This window comes from Colobus angolensis, unplaced genomic scaffold (genome assembly GCF_000951035.1).
Source record: "Colobus angolensis palliatus isolate OR3802 unplaced genomic scaffold, Cang.pa_1.0 Scaffold31, whole genome shotgun sequence".
NCBI classification, from domain to species: domain Eukaryota; kingdom Metazoa; phylum Chordata; class Mammalia; order Primates; family Cercopithecidae; genus Colobus; species Colobus angolensis.
The window spans coordinates 11002197-11018740 of record NW_012116377.1 but is presented as its reverse complement, the minus strand read 5'-3'; the positions used below and the strand labels follow the sequence as shown (position 1 = coordinate 11018740).

Sequence of the window (16544 nt, the reverse complement as noted above, 5' to 3'; positions counted from 1 at the left end):
GTAAGGTGTTTAGGATGGAGATGATCAAATGTTTTTAGAAAATAGGTGAATAGAAAACAAATTGAAAACATACACGTTAATTTCTCAGATTTGCCTGAGGGATGCTCCAAAGCCAAAAGGTCACTGAGCACTGAGTCTAATTACGTGTTTTCTGATAAAAGCGTATGTTCATTGAAAACACTGGAAGAGCGGCATACTGGAATACTGGTTTATCTGGTGTATTTCGGGCGTTTACAGCTCACGAAAGTTGCACTTTTCCCTTCTATTTCACACAGGTCCTTCCATGGATGCATATCCGCTAGAGCAAGAACCCACGGCGCCACACTCCACAAGACCATTTCCAAAACTGGCTCGGAACGCCGCGCCAGGGGCACTACGCTGGCGCCGCCGGTCTCCAGCGCGTCGCGCACGTCCTGCACGCCCCGCACTGGCGCATGCCGGCCCGCAGCGTCGCGTACGCCCCACCCCCGGCGCCGCCTGCGTCCTTCCCTCTCCAGAACTGGGTGACATTGAGCTCACCAGCGCCGCCGTCCGCGGCGAAGTTCTGCGCTGGTCGGCGGAGTAGTAGGTGGCCATGGGGAGCCTCCGCGGTCTGCTCCTGGCAGCGGGTGAGACGCCGGTCGGGCTATGGGAGGTAGGGCAGCTGGCCCGGCCGCTGCGGGTGGGGGAATCCTGAAGCCTTCCTAGGCCCCGGAGTGGCTCCATTCCATGACGCACTTTCTCGGTTGCTCGGAATCCTGCCTCCTTAGTGTCAGTGTGGGAGAGAACTAGGTGAGCAGCTGCTGATAGATATTGGAGACTGCCCGTGAGTTACCCTCATCTCCATCCACTCAGCTCCCACCAATTTAACTGCCCACGTGCCTACCCTTCTCCCCACCCCAGTCCTCAGACTCCCCTGAGCTCAGTCGAAAACAAGACTTCCCTTTTACCCATTCATTCAGCTTTCCACCCTAACCACCCCTATCTGTTGCTCTACTTGAGTCTTCCCTCTTCCCTGCCCCTTCCTCTCTGGAGTTTATCCCAGAAAACCTCCAGTCTGAAGTTTCCCCACTCATTAAATGTCTGATTAGGCCAAGGATTTAGGTCTTACAGATTAATAATAATTATTTTCTTAAAATGGAGGATACATTACTTTTAAACACTTATACAATTAATTGATTCGAATTTCTTGGAGGAAAGTGTGTAATAGAAGGATCTGCAGTTTGTTTTGGTGGTAGACATTTGTGTGATGACTGTTTGGGACTTAGGTAATGAAAACTGAATTCTTTTTCTTGGGAGAACCAGCAGAGCCTTGGCATAGTAGGGGTTGAGAAATCAGAGGGCTTGCATTTTGTCTCTTTTCTAGGTACCAGAGATCTTTTGTTCAATGGCGCTACATTATTAAAAAGTTGTTAATTCAATTTTTAAAGGAAAAATAGCCCCAAACTTGGCTATTCAAATAATATAAATGTATATTGTAAATGTAAATGAAATAATGCAAAAAAAAGTGAATGTTGCATAGTTTCACAAGTTTGGTATATAACCCTCCCCACCCCAAGGTTATCCTTTACACAGCTTATCTGATGTTCCAGTGGAGAGTGGACTGGAAAACATGTCTCAAACTAAGGAGTATTATTATATTTGCTTCCTTTAAAAGCAAACACTCTCCACTAAAATCCTCAGTACTATGATTGATTTCATTCATTTTGTCAGTTTTGTTGAACTAATTCACCTAAAATATCTTCTGTACATCATATTAACCATTATAAAGCTTTTCAACAAGGCAAGTGAAAGGATCATTGCTCTGTAAAAAAGTTAAAATGGACTGCAGGAAAAGAACTTTGACATCTTGGAACTAATACTGAGTGTATTGTAAGTAGTTCACCTTCTTGCTTTGATAATATATTCATGCATCTTGAAAATTCCAAAGCCTCTCTGCAAACTTCTAATGTGTGAAAACTTCACTATTGACCACTTAACCAAAGCAGAATTCCTTGAGTGATTTAAGAACAATTTATTTTACTTCAGATATAAAATGTTTAACAGCACACTAAGGATGTTATATGAGCAGCTCTCTCCATATGATCTTCCACGAATATCTGATGCTTTGTGAGCAACTCCAGAACAACCTACTGCTTTTCACCCATTTCCTAGCTAAACACTTTAATATACATTATTTTGTTGGATGGATTTCTCATAGCAGCCCTCTCAGGTGAGTCTTACTCCTCCCACACTTTATAAGTGAAGAAACATAGGTTAGAGATGATTTGTCCAGGATCACTTTGCCAGCAAATGTTAGAGCCAGGATAGGAGTCGGTACCCTCTAATTCTGGAATTTTTGTGCTTTTTGTTGTTGTTCAAACTGTTCATTCAAGGGCTGTGCGTGTATGAATTTGTCATGACTAATTGGGTCTCATTAATCTGAAATGAAAGAGTCATGACATGCTGACTTAGTTCTGAAATGCAAGTACATCTTCATGTGCAAATGGCTTTTCAAGAAAGAAGACTGATTTAATAAGCAGCCTTAGCCAAAGGAATGGTAGATCAAATAGAAATGTAGGCCCAGTGTGGTGGCTCATGCCTGCCATCCCAGCACTTTGGGAGGCTGATACCGGAGGATTGCTTGAGACCAGGAGTTTGAGACCAACCTGGCTAACTTAGCAAGAGCCTGTCTCTCCGAAAAGCTTTTAAAAATTAGCTGGGCATGGTGGCTCAAACCCGTGGTCTCAGCTACTCAGGAAGCTGAGGCAAGAAGATCAGTTGAGCCCAGAAGTTTGAGGCTGCATTGAGCTGTAATACAGTCATGCTACCACACTCCAGTCTGGGCAACAGAGTGAGACCCTGTCTCTGGGGAAAAAAAAAAAAGCATAATCTAGGCATCCCTTATTTATCCAGAATATTTGAAATAAGATTCTCTAGGTAAGTGAAATTTCAGATGATCAAAACTTAACCTTATAAATGACGGACCTTTACTTTTGTTTCTGTTGGCAATCTTTGGTATACTCCCTTAGCAAACAATATAGCAAACATAATATAGGCTTTTATGAGCTCAAATTTGTTATTTTGTAGATGCAGTTGTAGATACAGATCAGGGTTGTTAAGTTGTGGTACTGGACACTTCCATGTTTGAGAGGTCCTGTGAACTTCTCAAATTTTTATGATTGTGTACCATTTTTGAGAGAGAGGGTCCATAGCTTGTATCTGCTACTCAGAGCAGTTCATGCTCTTTAAGTTAAAAAGCACTGATACAGATGATTAGGAACTAAATGGCCATTTACCCACACTATGCTGGGTTTCATGAGGTAAACACTAGATCTGTTTTGTTTTTACTCAGTCCTTACCACTTATTGGTGTTCAGCTCATAGTAGACAGGCAATGCATATTTTTTGGACGAAGGACGCTAGGACATATCTTGGAACATGCTGCAAATATAAGGTGAGTTTTCACACCTCTTTTCTCCTGAAAGAATAAAATAGATATAACTTTTAGGATATTGTATCCTTCTACAGAATGATTATTAGTTCAAAGGAATAGAATGACCTTACAAGAATGTTTCTTCTTGAAAGAAAGTTTTGCTGCCCTAAACTCTGTTGACTGGTCAGATTTGAAAATGAATTTATTATCGTCATTATTGTTACCAATGTAATGGACTATGGGCTGCCTTCCTTTTAGTTTAACTGACGTTTCAGAGCATTAGAGTAGAGAGGTATCTTAGAAGTCAGGTAGTCTAGTCCTCTAATTTTTACAGGTGAGGAAACTTAAGGGCCAAGAAGGGAATTGGCTTGCTAAGGATCACACAGGTACAGACCTGGGACATAGCCAATATCCCCTGGCTCCCATTCTGATTTTATTTCTATCACATTCTGCTACCTTATTGTTCTGTTTGTTCTTGCTAACCAACCCTAAATGAGAACATACCCATTTTAACTACCCCCACCTTTGGCTTTGCTCATTGCTCCTCTCCAGGTCTTACCAAGTATTTATTGAGTACACAATGAATGCCCTGTACGTATACTGTGAAGGCTCTAAAATGAATGGACTGCACCACTCCTATGGCTGATTTATTGCAGTGAACAAACAAACATATAATACACCAGAATAACCTATACAAAACAGTATATATATAAAGCTTTAGATTACAGACCAGATTATAAGTGCTGCTGTGGTGTCCTGGAGCCACTGACTTTGTGCAAGTCTCTTCCCAATTTCATATTCAGTGATGTTACATTAGTAGCTTAAGATCTGCTATGGTAAGGGTTATTGGCAAACACTACAAATCAGGACTTGTCTCCACTGGCCCCCTCCAGTATACCATTGGCTTCAAGAATTCTGAGATTCTTGAAGGCTCCATTGAAACAAAGGGGTGTGAGAGTGATGTGAGCACACGTAGGGGCGATAATGAGTCCTAAAAAGGCTACGACAGGAAAGATTACCTTGGATTTTGATCAGGAGGTAATAGGAGATAAAGTGTGGTGTTTGGAGAAGTTTGAACCAAATGAATTTGAACCAAAAAAACCTTTTAGCAGGAGAAGTAATACAATAAACGTTTCTGGAAAATTAACACAGTAACTACATACCAGTTGAACTGCTGCTGCCTATGAAGATGTTACAGTAACTGATGTGTGAGGTGATGATGGAAATAACAAAGGAATATATTCAGGAAGTGTCTTGAAGAAAGGATGAGTTTGGAGATACTGAGTAAGGAAGGACTTAAAGACAAGTTTTTTAATGTTGAGGACTATGGAAGTATTGCCTCATTGTCAGAAATAAGAAAGTTGGAAAAATAATCAGAAACGCCATCAAAGATTTGTGTTAGTTTGGCAGAGAAGATGGCGCATTATTGAGTAGGTTTAGGTGGCATTGAGTTATAGGTGGTGAGAGGTGGAAGACCTGAGGGCAAAGGAAGAGTAAAGTTATGGAGATAAAGATATGGGAGCAATTAGTCTGGAGTGGATTTTTAAAACAGAATGGATGAGTCCTTTTAGCACAGAATAGAAACAAGGACTAAGCCTTGGAGGTGTGACATAGGAATTGGGAAAGAAGACATTAAAGAAGATAGGTCATAGAGGTTGGAGATGAAGTGAGAGGATATGGTGGTACAATGTAAGAAGGCACTGAATCCTTGTAGAAGGATGAGATCAATAGAGTCATATGACCACAAAAATGGCAAGAGTAGAGTCAGAAGGGCTAATGATGAGAATCTAAAAAAATGTATTGGTATGACTAGAAAGAGGTTACTAATGTTGGTAGAGTAATTTTATTAAAATGATTGGAGAAGGAAACATTGTAGCAAAATAAAGTGTGAGTGGTGAAGTGAAGTAGTGGATACATGCCATTTATTCAATCATTTGAGCTATGAAAAAGAGGAAATTAGAATTTTATTAATAGGACCTGTTGAGAACAAGTGAATGCTTTGTCCAACATAGTGGACCTTCAGTGTTATTGTAGGGTAGTAAGACAGAATTCTCACTAACTACTAGTAGAAGTTACTGGAGAAGTAGTCAGCCTTTCTGGAAAGTAGTTTAGATAGATAGATAGAGATAAAGATAGATAGATAAGATAGATAGAGATGTAGATGGAACCTTAAAGGGTTTCATACACTTTTACCCTTCACTTCCAGAATTTTGTTCTAAGAAAATAATTAGAAGTACCATCAAAGATGTATGTAGAGAACTGTTCATTGAAACATCACTTATAATAGTGAAAAATTGGAAACAAATCAAGTTGTAGGGAATTACTACATTCAGGTTACAGCTGTGTGTTGGGTGTTATACAGCTACTAAAATTATTAATATCTTGGAAAGTATTTGTGACATAGCAAGATACAGGATTATCTGATTATGAAAAATGTATATGTTGTATGTAAGTATAGGAAAGGTCTGAAAAGAAATATTAATGCACCAAGTTGTTATCCCTAAGTGGTGTTATTATGAGTGCTTTTATTTTTCTTCACATCTTTTTTTAACTTGCAAATTTTCTTTAATGAGCAAGTGTTACTTTTATAATTTAAAGTTTATTTTACAAAAAGTTTTTTACATAATAACATGGTGTATAACAACTTGGTGGTACAAAGGTTTTTACATAGCGAGACCCCATCTCTACAAAACAGATTTTTTTAACTAGCCAGACATGGTGGCATCTGCCTATGGTCCCAACTACTACAGAAGATGATGCAGGAGGATCGCTTGGGCCCAGGAGTTCAAAGTTACAGTGAGCTATGATCACTCCACTGCACTTTACCCTGGGTGACAAAGTGAGACCTTGTCTCTAAAAAAAAAAAAAAAAAAAAAAAATTAGGTTTTTTAGTTTTGATTTTAAAGATGGGGGAAATAACATTTGGCAGGAAAAAGGCAGTGGAAAATAAGGATAAGTTTGGTACAACATCCCTCAGGAGAGGGTTTACTACTTAAGAATGAAGGAAGACTGGTATTTCTCCAAGCCTGCAGGGAAGGATGAGAAAACGGATATAGGGAGTCTGTTTCTGTCACAAAGCCCAGGTCAACAGCTAAGGCCTAGAGAGTTTCAGATAGCCACTCTGGGGAGTGGGTTGTAATATTGATCCTCTGATTCCCAGAGAGTTGTCATATCTCCAGTCACATCACCTATGGTTCTCTCCAAGAGGACCTTGAAAGATTCTGAGAAAGAAAAAGCATCCCTACCTTTCCTCACTGTCTATCATGGGGTTAGAAAGGATATTTATGGAAAGGAGGGGACTACCAGGAGAAAAGCGGGTATTTCAACCAGCCTCACCCTGGCTGACCACTATAGCCTCCAACTAGCAATAATATTTCTAAGGCACTGGTTTTCAAATTATGCGTCCCCCATAGCAGAAGTGTCACCATTACCTGGGCAATTGTTATAACTGCACATTCTCAGGTTCTGTCCATACTTACTGTATCAGTGGGGTACAGTAATCTGTTTCACAGGTCCCCCAGCTGATTTTGATAGATAAAAAAGTTTGAGAACCTTTACTCGTAAGATTAGCCATTTGCCACCCAGAGCCTTAGAGACAGCTGTGAGGCTTCATCTTAACTTCCTGCTAGGACCCTGGAGACACAGAACTGGTCAGCCAGGGACAAGCTGCAAGTCCAGCCAGAGGGTTAAAGGGCTGTTTTTCTTTTGGTTTGTATGTTTTTAATCGTGATCCACCAAAGGATGGAAAATGTCTGGCTTGGGTGTCTGGTCAATATATTCTGTCTCTTTGAGAGAAAACGAAGGTCTTAGTAATGATATTAAAGCTTGTTTATGCTGTCATGTTGTTATAATTGCAAAATAAAAACCAAGACCACATCAAATACTTCAGACATTTTTTAGTGATAACTTTTTTACATTTTAAATTTTATTTTATTTTATTTTTGAGAGAAGGTCTGGCTCTATCACCCAGGCTGGAGTGCAGTGGCATGATCTCAGCTCTCTGCAAGCTCCGCCTCCAAGGCTCAAGCCATCCTCCTGCCTCAACCTCCTGAGTAGCTGGGACCACAGGCGCATGCCACTGTGCCCAGCTCATTTTTGTATTTTTTGTAGAGATAGGGTTTCACTATGTACTGATAACATTTTTAAAAATATTTTTTGAGCAAGACTTTGTCTTTAAAAAAATATTTTTTACATTAGTCTATTCTAATATCTATAATAAGATAATATTTGTATGTTTTAATCAGTATTTATACTGTAGGGAGGTAAAAGTTGTTAGCATACAATATGAAGTTGTAGTAAGAAAAAGTTGGGAGATATAGTCTGATCTAGGTGAACCTCTCATGCCTCCAAGTTCCTACCCCCCATGGCTACCTCAGGTACCTCTGACATCAAATTCTACTTGTCTTCCCGTTATTCATTCTGTTCTGGCCATACTGGCCTCCTCTTTATGGGCTCTAGAATCTTTTAGGGTCTTTGCATTTATAATTCTTTCTGTTTGGAATATTCTTCCACCAGATAGCTGCATAGCTAGCCCTTGCTTCCCTTCAAGAGTGACATTCTCACAGAGGACTTCCTAACTACCCTATATAAAATTTCATACACAGCCCATTCCAAACACATACTTCATGTCCCCATTTTTTTTTTCTCTCTGGCACTGAGTATCTAACATATATATATATATAAAACTTTCTCCCCAGTAGAATGCAAGTTCTACTGGCACAGATTTTTATCTTTTTTGTATATTTCCTAAAACAATGTCTGGCACATAGGAAGTACTTTGTTGAATGAATATCTCCAACATACATCGATGTCACTGATAGTAAGTATACATGTTAGCATTTTTTGCTGTATTATTTCTCAAACTGAGCTAGCTGAGAGGCGGTTTGTCTTCTGTTCTCCTAAACTGCCTTTGTTCTAATTAGGAGGGATGGGGAGGGACAGCTGTCTTACGAAATAATTATTGATTCTTTTTCTGTTTAAAGAGCAGAGTCCTCCTAGCTTGCTGCCAGTTAACCTTGTTCCTTTTGTAAGTGCCTGCCAAAGGAGGAATGGGACAGCATTGTGTGAGATGGGGCCTTGTAGGTCACATTAAACCAGTGGTTCTCTGGGGAGATGAAAAAGTCCTGGAGATGGATAGTAGTAATTAGTTGCACAGCAGTGTAAATGTACTTAACACCACTGAATTGAACACTTAAAAATAATTAAAATGGTAAATATTATGTTACGTATGTTTAACCACATCTTAGGGGAGAGAAACTCCTAGGTTCTCAAAGTATAGTCCAGAACCAGCAGTAGCAGCATCACCTAGGAACTTGTTAGAAATGCGAATTCACAGCCTCCATTACAGAACTGTGGATGCAGAAACTGGAGGTAGGCAGCCTCATGATTTGTGTTTTAACAAGGCATTCCTCTGATTCACACTAAAACACTAAAGTTTGAGGATCACAAGATTTAATAATTGTGTCTTAATCCTCAGTGCTATTAAAAGCTATTGAAGAGTTTCATAGACTTTTCCCATGGCCTCATAACTGCGTAATTACCTTTATCAGAAATCCTAACTATATTTGGGTAAAATTGAAAAGTGTTCTAGAAGCATTTTATCAAAGTTAATGTTTTACATAATATTTTTTTAAAAATAAACTTAACAGAGAGCCTGCTGTGTTTCAAGTGTCTTATCAGATGCTCCCATATTTGCTTTTCCATTTAACCCTCAAATCAGCTTTGGTACAAGAAACATTGCATTATCCATGTTTTAAATGAGGAAACAAGCTAAAAGCAATTAATTTATCTCCTTTCCACTAGGTGTTACAGATGTTGTGCTTACCAGACCCAGGCAAAGCGTTCAGGGATTTATAGCCCTGAAAAAGGATATAAATGAGGCCTTTTATGAAAAAGACCATGTGGCAGGTAACCACAAATAGAGATTCCAACTTCAGATGTGTCAAGAGTAAGGACCTCTGAAAATCCATTTTTACCCAGAAGCAATGATAACACTGCCAGAAGTTGGCAGAAGCAACTTTTCCAGAACTCTGGAAAATTACCAGGCATTTGTAACAATCTGAGGAGCATTTATCAAAAAAAAAAAAAAAGACTGAAATCATGGTAGGACAGCAAGTCTTGTGGAGTTTTAACTTGCTTTATTCCTGTCTTCTCTCAGCTTCACAATAGCCTTGAAAACCAGCAGCCTCACAAATCACATTTGCTTTGAAAACCAGCAGTCTTACAGGCACTGTAGAAGGCGGAATGGGTTTAGAGTTCTCCAAAACTTCGAGAATTGTTACTATTTGACTTGTCTGACAGTTCGCTGGAAACCCCATTCATAGGGCTTGTCTTTTTTCACCTGACTTGGAGTTTATTCACTGCAAACAGTGTTCTCCCTGGTGCATTTGTTGAAAATAATCAGCAGCATTTGTTTGACATAACATGGAGTGGGTAACAGCTGTATGCCAAAAATGACATAAACCAGATGAAATGGACATACTTATAGAAAGACAAAAATTACCAAAACTAAGTCAAGAAAAAATAAAAAATCTGAAAAGTCCTTTATAACAGGAGATTGAACTAGTGATTTTAAAACTTCCTGCAAAGGAAAAGTCCAGGCCCAGATGGCTTCAATTGTGCATTCAATTGAAGAAAAAGATTTAAAGAAAAGATAGAATTAATATTTCACAAACTCTTCCAAAATACAAAAGAGGAGGGATCACTTCCCAATACATTGGATGAGGCCACATTATCCTCATGTCAAACCCCCCCAAAAAAAATCTCAAGAAAACTACAGACCCATATATATCCCTTATGAATATTGATGCAGAAATCCTCAAGAAAATGCTACAAAATGAATCCAGTGACATGAAAAATTATAAATTGTGATCAAGTGGGATTTATGGTAAAAATGTAAGATTAGGACTCCTGACTCAACATCATTCACCATGTTAATAGAATAAAGGAAAAAAACACACAACCACATCAGTAAACACAGAGAAAGCATTTGACAAAATGCAACTTCTCTTCACTATAAACACTCAGAAACTATGAATAGAAAGGAACTTCCTCAACCTGATAAAGGACATTAAATGAAAAACCTGCAACTAACATCTGACTTAATGGTGAAAGGCTGAATACTTTTCTGCCATGACATGACAAGGATGTCCATTCTCAACATTTCTATTCAACACTGTACTGGAGCTTCTCGTTAGGGAATTTAGGTAGGAAAAACAGTAAGTGGCAAAAGAGGTAAAACTATATTCCCAGATAACATGATCATGTATATAGAAAATCCTAAGGAATACATACACACACATACCCTATTAGACTAAATGTTGAACAGTTTTGCAGTATGCAAGATAAATGGGCAATAAATGATGCAAACATGAAGAAAAACAATTCCATTTATAATAGCATCAAAAAGAATAACGAAGTTTAAAACGTACTCTGGAAATTGCAAAAACACTACTGAAAGAAATTAAAGAAGACCCAAATAAATGGAAAAACATCCCATGTTCATGGTTTGAGAGACTTAATATTTTTAAGATGAAAGTATTCCTCAAATTGATCTACAGATTGAACACAATCCCCAACAGAATCCCAGCTGGGGCCTTTGCAGAGATTGGCAAGCTTGTCCTCAAATTCATACAGAAATTTAAGGGACCCTGAGTAGGCAAACTAATCTTTAAAAAGAAAAGCCAGGTTGGATGACTTATACGTCCTGATTAGAAACTACAAAGCTATAATAATCAAGACTGTGTGGTGCTGGCATAAGGACAGACATCTAGATCAGTGGAATAGAACTGATAGTCCAGAAATATACTCTCATATTTACGGTCAATTGATTTTCTATATTGCACTAAAACAACTCAGTGAGGAAAAGAATAGTCTTTTAAACAAGTGGTGCTGGGAGAACTGGATATTTACATGCCAAAATACGAATTTGGATCCTTTCCACATAAAGTATACTACTATAACTCAAAGTGCATCACAGACCTAAATATTAGAGCTAAAACTATAAAATTCTAGAATATAGGAGTAAATCTTTGTGACCTTGTATATGGCACCAAAAGCTCAAGCATTAAAAGAAAAGATGGATAAACTAGACCTCACCTAAATTAAATTTTTTTATACTTCAAAAGACATCATCAAGATAGTGAAAAGATACTCATGGAATGGGAGACTATATTTGTGAATTATATATCAGATAAGGAAAGAACTCTTACAACTCAAAAATAAAAAGACATAACCCTACTTAAAAAAAATGGGCAGAGGAACTAAATATTTCTCTGGAGAAGATATGCAAATAGCCAATTAGTACATGAAAAGATCCTCATTATTACTCATTACATAAATGTAACTTAAGACTACAATGAGATACCACTTCATTCCTACTGGGACAGTTATAATCAAAAAGAGCAACACATGTGGATATGGCTGTGAAGACGTTGGAACCCTCATGATATGAAAATGTGAAATGTTACAGCCACTTGGAAAATGGTCTTGTAATTCCTTAAATGATTAAATGGAGAGTTGTATCACCCAGTTATTTCACCCCTTAGTATATACCCCACAAACAAAAATACATGTTCCTTAAAAACTTGTACACAAATGTTTATAATGGCATTATTCATAATAGCCAAAAAGTGGAAACTACCCAAATGTCCATTAGTAGACTAATGTGTAAACAAACTCTGGTATAGTGGAATAAAATTAGTCAATAAAAAGGAATCAAGTACTGACAAATGCTACAGCATGGATGAACCTTGAAAATATAAGTAAAAGAAGACAGTCATAAAAGCCCACATGTTGTATGATTCTGAAGGGGTGGCCTGCCCCTCCACACCTGTGGGCGTTTCTCGTTAGGTGGAACCAGAGACTTGAGAAAAGAAATGAGACACAGAGACAAAGAATGGAGAAAGAAAAAGTGGGCCCAGGGGACCAGCGCTCAGCATACAGAGGACCCACGCCAGCACCAGTCTCTGAGTTCCCTTAGTATTTATTGATAATTATCTTTACCATCTTAAAGATAAGGGAGTGGCAGGATAATAGGATCATTGTAGGGAGAAAATCAGCAGTAAGACATATGAATAAAGAGCTCTGTGACATGAATAAGTTTAAAGGAAAATGCTGTGCCTTGATATGCATATGCAAACATTTCCATAAACCTTTTAGCAGCATTGCTCCAGCAAGTCCCACCTTTTGCTGTAAGGCGGTTTTCTCCTATCTCAGTAAACAGAGCATACAATCGGGTTTTACACCGAGATGTTCCATTGCCCAGGGACGGGCAGGAGACAGATGCTTTTCTCTATCTCAACTGCCAACAACCGCCAAAAGGCCTTCTTTCCTCCTGTACTAGTCCTCCTCAGCACAGACCCTTCATGGGTGTCGGGCTGGGGGACGATCAGGTCTTTCTCTTCCCACGAGGCCATATTTCAGACTATCACATGGGGAGAAACCTTGGACAATACCTAGCTTTCCTAGGCAGAGGTCCCTGCGACCTTTGGACCTTTGGCAGTGTACGTGTCCCTGGGTACTTGAGATTAAGAGAATGGTGATGACTTTTAACCAGCAAGCTGCCTTCAGGCACTTGTTTAACAAAGGCACATCCTGCACAGCCCAAAATCCATTAAACCTTGAGTCACCACAGCACATGTCTCTTTCAAGGACAAGGTTGGGGGTAGGGTCACAGATTAACAGCATCTCAAATACAGAACAAAATGGAGTCTCCTATGTCTACTTCTTTCTATATAGGCACAGTAAGAGGCTGATCTCTCTTTCTTTTCCCCCCATGATTCCATTTATATAAAATGTCCAGAATATGCAAATCCATAGAGACTGAAATCAAATTAGGGTTGGGGGGAAGAGGAAACAAGGAATGACTGCTGATGTATTCAGGATTTCTTTCTGGGGTGATGAATGTCTTCTGGAATTAGATAGTAGTGATCAATACACAACTTTGTGAATACATGAAAACTACTGAATTTCACACTTTAAAAGTGAGTTTTATGATAGGGAATTATCTATCAATAAAAGTATTATTTTTAAAATCTTAAACATGAACATATTTCCATGAGAAGTCCACAGTAGTATCTTTTAACTTGCTATGTTCAAAAGATATATATATATATTTTGAACAGCAAGGGGGAAAAGTGAGGAAATGATGCTTTTCACTATCATTGGGGAAACCGCCTCTGTAACCATGTTTTACTCCTACTGCCTCTCTTACCTTCCCTTACTGCTCCAAACTGAGGCTGCAAGACACCCAAGTAGGAGTTTGGAACTTCCAAGGCACAGTCTTTTTATCCACTAGCAAATTCATTTTTAACCACAAAGGTCTGAGGGCACACACTCTTACTGCATTCAATACAAGTCTTGGGCATTCAATTTCTATCATCTAGAGCATCATATAGTGGCAAGGCCCTAGTCAGATTTATCTCTGGTGCCTTTCCAGCTTTCATTTCTGTTCCACTCTTCTACATCCTAGAGACTCAGGGGCTCTTAGATGTCTTGTGATCTCAGGAGCTTATACCAGACCTGGCCTCATCTGCACCACAATCCCAAGATCAGAATTACTTGCCTTTTCTCCCACCTGATCAAAACTATTTCTGGTTGTCTCTGCTTCTGATTTTAATTAATTAAAATTATTCATGCTAAAGCTGAAGGTAAGAATTCCTAATTAAAACTAATTTCTTAAATGTATTTATTTTATGAAGGTATTTCCTAGCTTTATTCACTGAAAAGGCAAAAACAGTGACAAACTGAAAAAAAATGAGCCCCCCCATAAGGAGTCTCTAAAAACATTTCTTTAAAAGAACCAGAGCCCATTGGGAGGAATGTGTGATTCCAACTCAGGGGCAGAAAACATTTAAAATCAGTCTGGAATATCTTGTCAGAAAGAAAGCTATCAATTACCACTAAGGATGTGTTCAAAGGACTCCAGAGCCAATTTAGAAGGGTTCTCAATAACTAAAGACGGGATTAAAAGGAACAACTGAAATAGTCTTAGAGCACATCACAGGTGTAAAAATGCAACATAAAGCAGTTGCAAGAAAACCAATTTGTTCATTTGAAAACTGGCAAAGGGCAATAATCTAGCATTTATTCCACATTTTCTGCATGATTTATGCCTTAAGATAACCAAATAGTTAATGTGAAAGGGGAGAATACCACCATTTTGCAGTCCCTAATGAAATAAATGGATCTAGGTAATAATCAGTTCTAAAAAAAAAAAAAAAATTAGATGAAAGGTTGATGGGGAACCTTATAAAAGGTGAATCAGATTAATAGCATCTACTGATCAATCTTAATATGAAAAGAGACAAAATTGGCATATGCCTATTGATGTAGCATAGTAAGACATACTCAGTACCTACCACTTATGACATTCTTGCTAAAAGATCTAATCTGAATCTTTCAGGCCTCAAAAATCTGTTTACAAGGAATAGAGGAGTTTGGAGAATATGTTGGACAACACCATGGGGGTGTGATAAGCAAAATCTAAAATTGAGGGACACTCTATAGGACTAATGACTGGTTTCTTTAACAAATAAATGATTTTTTAAAATGTAAGAGGAGAGACCTATAGATTTAAAGAAACTCAGGAAGCATCAGCCATATTCAGTTTGTGCACCTATTTTGAATAAGCCAACTAAAAAAAAAAAAAAATGAGCCTATCAGAAATTTCATCTTAATAGGATTTGATCATAATATACTGATATTAAGGAACATTTTAAAATTATATTAATATTTCAGATATGATTCTGAAATATATACTGAAGTATTTATGGATGAACTAATATAATATTTGGGATTTGCTTTAAAACAATCCAGTCGGGGTAGATAATAGCTAGAGTCTAGGTGAAATGATATTTTTAAAATTTTTTAAGTTCAGGGGTACATGTGCGGGTTTGTTACATAGGTAAACTCATGTCACAGAGGTTTGCTGTACAGTTTATTTTGTCACCCAGGTACTAAGCCTAGTACCCATTCGTTACTTTTTCTGATCCTCTCCTCCCTACCACCCACAACCCTCAGGTAGGCCCCAGTGTTTGTTGTTCCCTTCTGTCTGTCCATGTGTTCTCATTATTTAGCTCCCACTTGTAAATGAGAACATGCAGTATTTGGTTTTCTGTTCCTGTGTTAGTTTGCTAAGGATAATGAATGATCTCCAGCTCCATCTGTGTTCCTGCAGAGGACATGCTCTCATTCTTTTTTTATGGCTGCGTAGTATTCTGTGGTGTATATGTACCACATTTTCTTATTTTTTTAATTTATTTTTTGAGACAGTCTCACTCTGTTGCCCAGGTTGGAGTGCACTGTCATGATCTAGGCTCACTGCAACCTTCAACTCCCAGGTTCAAGTGAGCAATTCTCATGCCTCAGCCACCCAAGTAGCTGGGATTACAGGCATGCGCCACTGTGCCCGGCCTAAAGAAAAGACCACATTTTCTTTATCCAGTCTGCCATTGATGGACATTTAGGTTGATTCATGTCTTTACCGTTGTGAATAGTGCTGCAATGAACAAACACATTCATGTGTCTTTATGATAGAACATTTATATTTCTTTGGAGATATACCCAGTAATAGCATTGCTGGGTTCAGTGGTAGTTCTGTTTTTAGGTCTTTGAGGAATCCCCATACTTCTTTCCACAATGGTTGAACTAATTTATACTCCCATCAACAGCATATAAGTGTACCTTTTACTCTGAAACCTCTCCACAGCATCCCTTATTTTTTGACTTTTTAATAGTAGCCATTCTGGCCAGGCGTGGTGGCTCACGCCTGTAATCCCAGCACTTTGGGAGGCTGAGGTGGGAGGATCACCTGAAGTCAGGAGTTCAAGACTAGCCTGGCCAACATGGTAAAACCCCGTCTCTACTAAAAATACAAAAATTAGCTGGGCATGGTGGAAGGTGCCTGTAATCCCAGCTACTCGGGAGGCTGAAGCAGGAGAATTGTTTGAACCTGGGAGGTGGAGGTTGCAGTGAGCTGAGACCACACCATTGTACTCCAACCTGGGCAACAAGAGCAAAACTCCATTAAAAAAAAAAAAATAGCAAAGGCTTGGAGCCAATCCAAATGCCCATCAGTGATAGAGTGGATAAAGAAAATGTGGCACATATACACCATGGAATACTATGCAGCCATAAAAAAGGATGAGTTC

The 16544-nt window shown here is 38.7% G+C and overlaps 1 protein-coding gene across 1 annotated transcript in view; it reads left to right on the top strand.

Annotated features, from left to right (window-relative positions):
• Positions 1 to 450: 450 nt before the first annotated feature.
• Positions 451 to 16544, top strand: part of FAM162A (family with sequence similarity 162, member A) — a 26331-nt gene continuing 10237 nt past the window's right edge. Inside the window, exon 1 of the mRNA XM_011950813.1 lies at positions 451 to 608. Coding sequence (XP_011806203.1) covers positions 575 to 608 — 34 coding nt within the window. The 5' untranslated portion in view covers positions 451 to 574. The remainder of the gene's footprint in view (positions 609 to 16544) is intronic.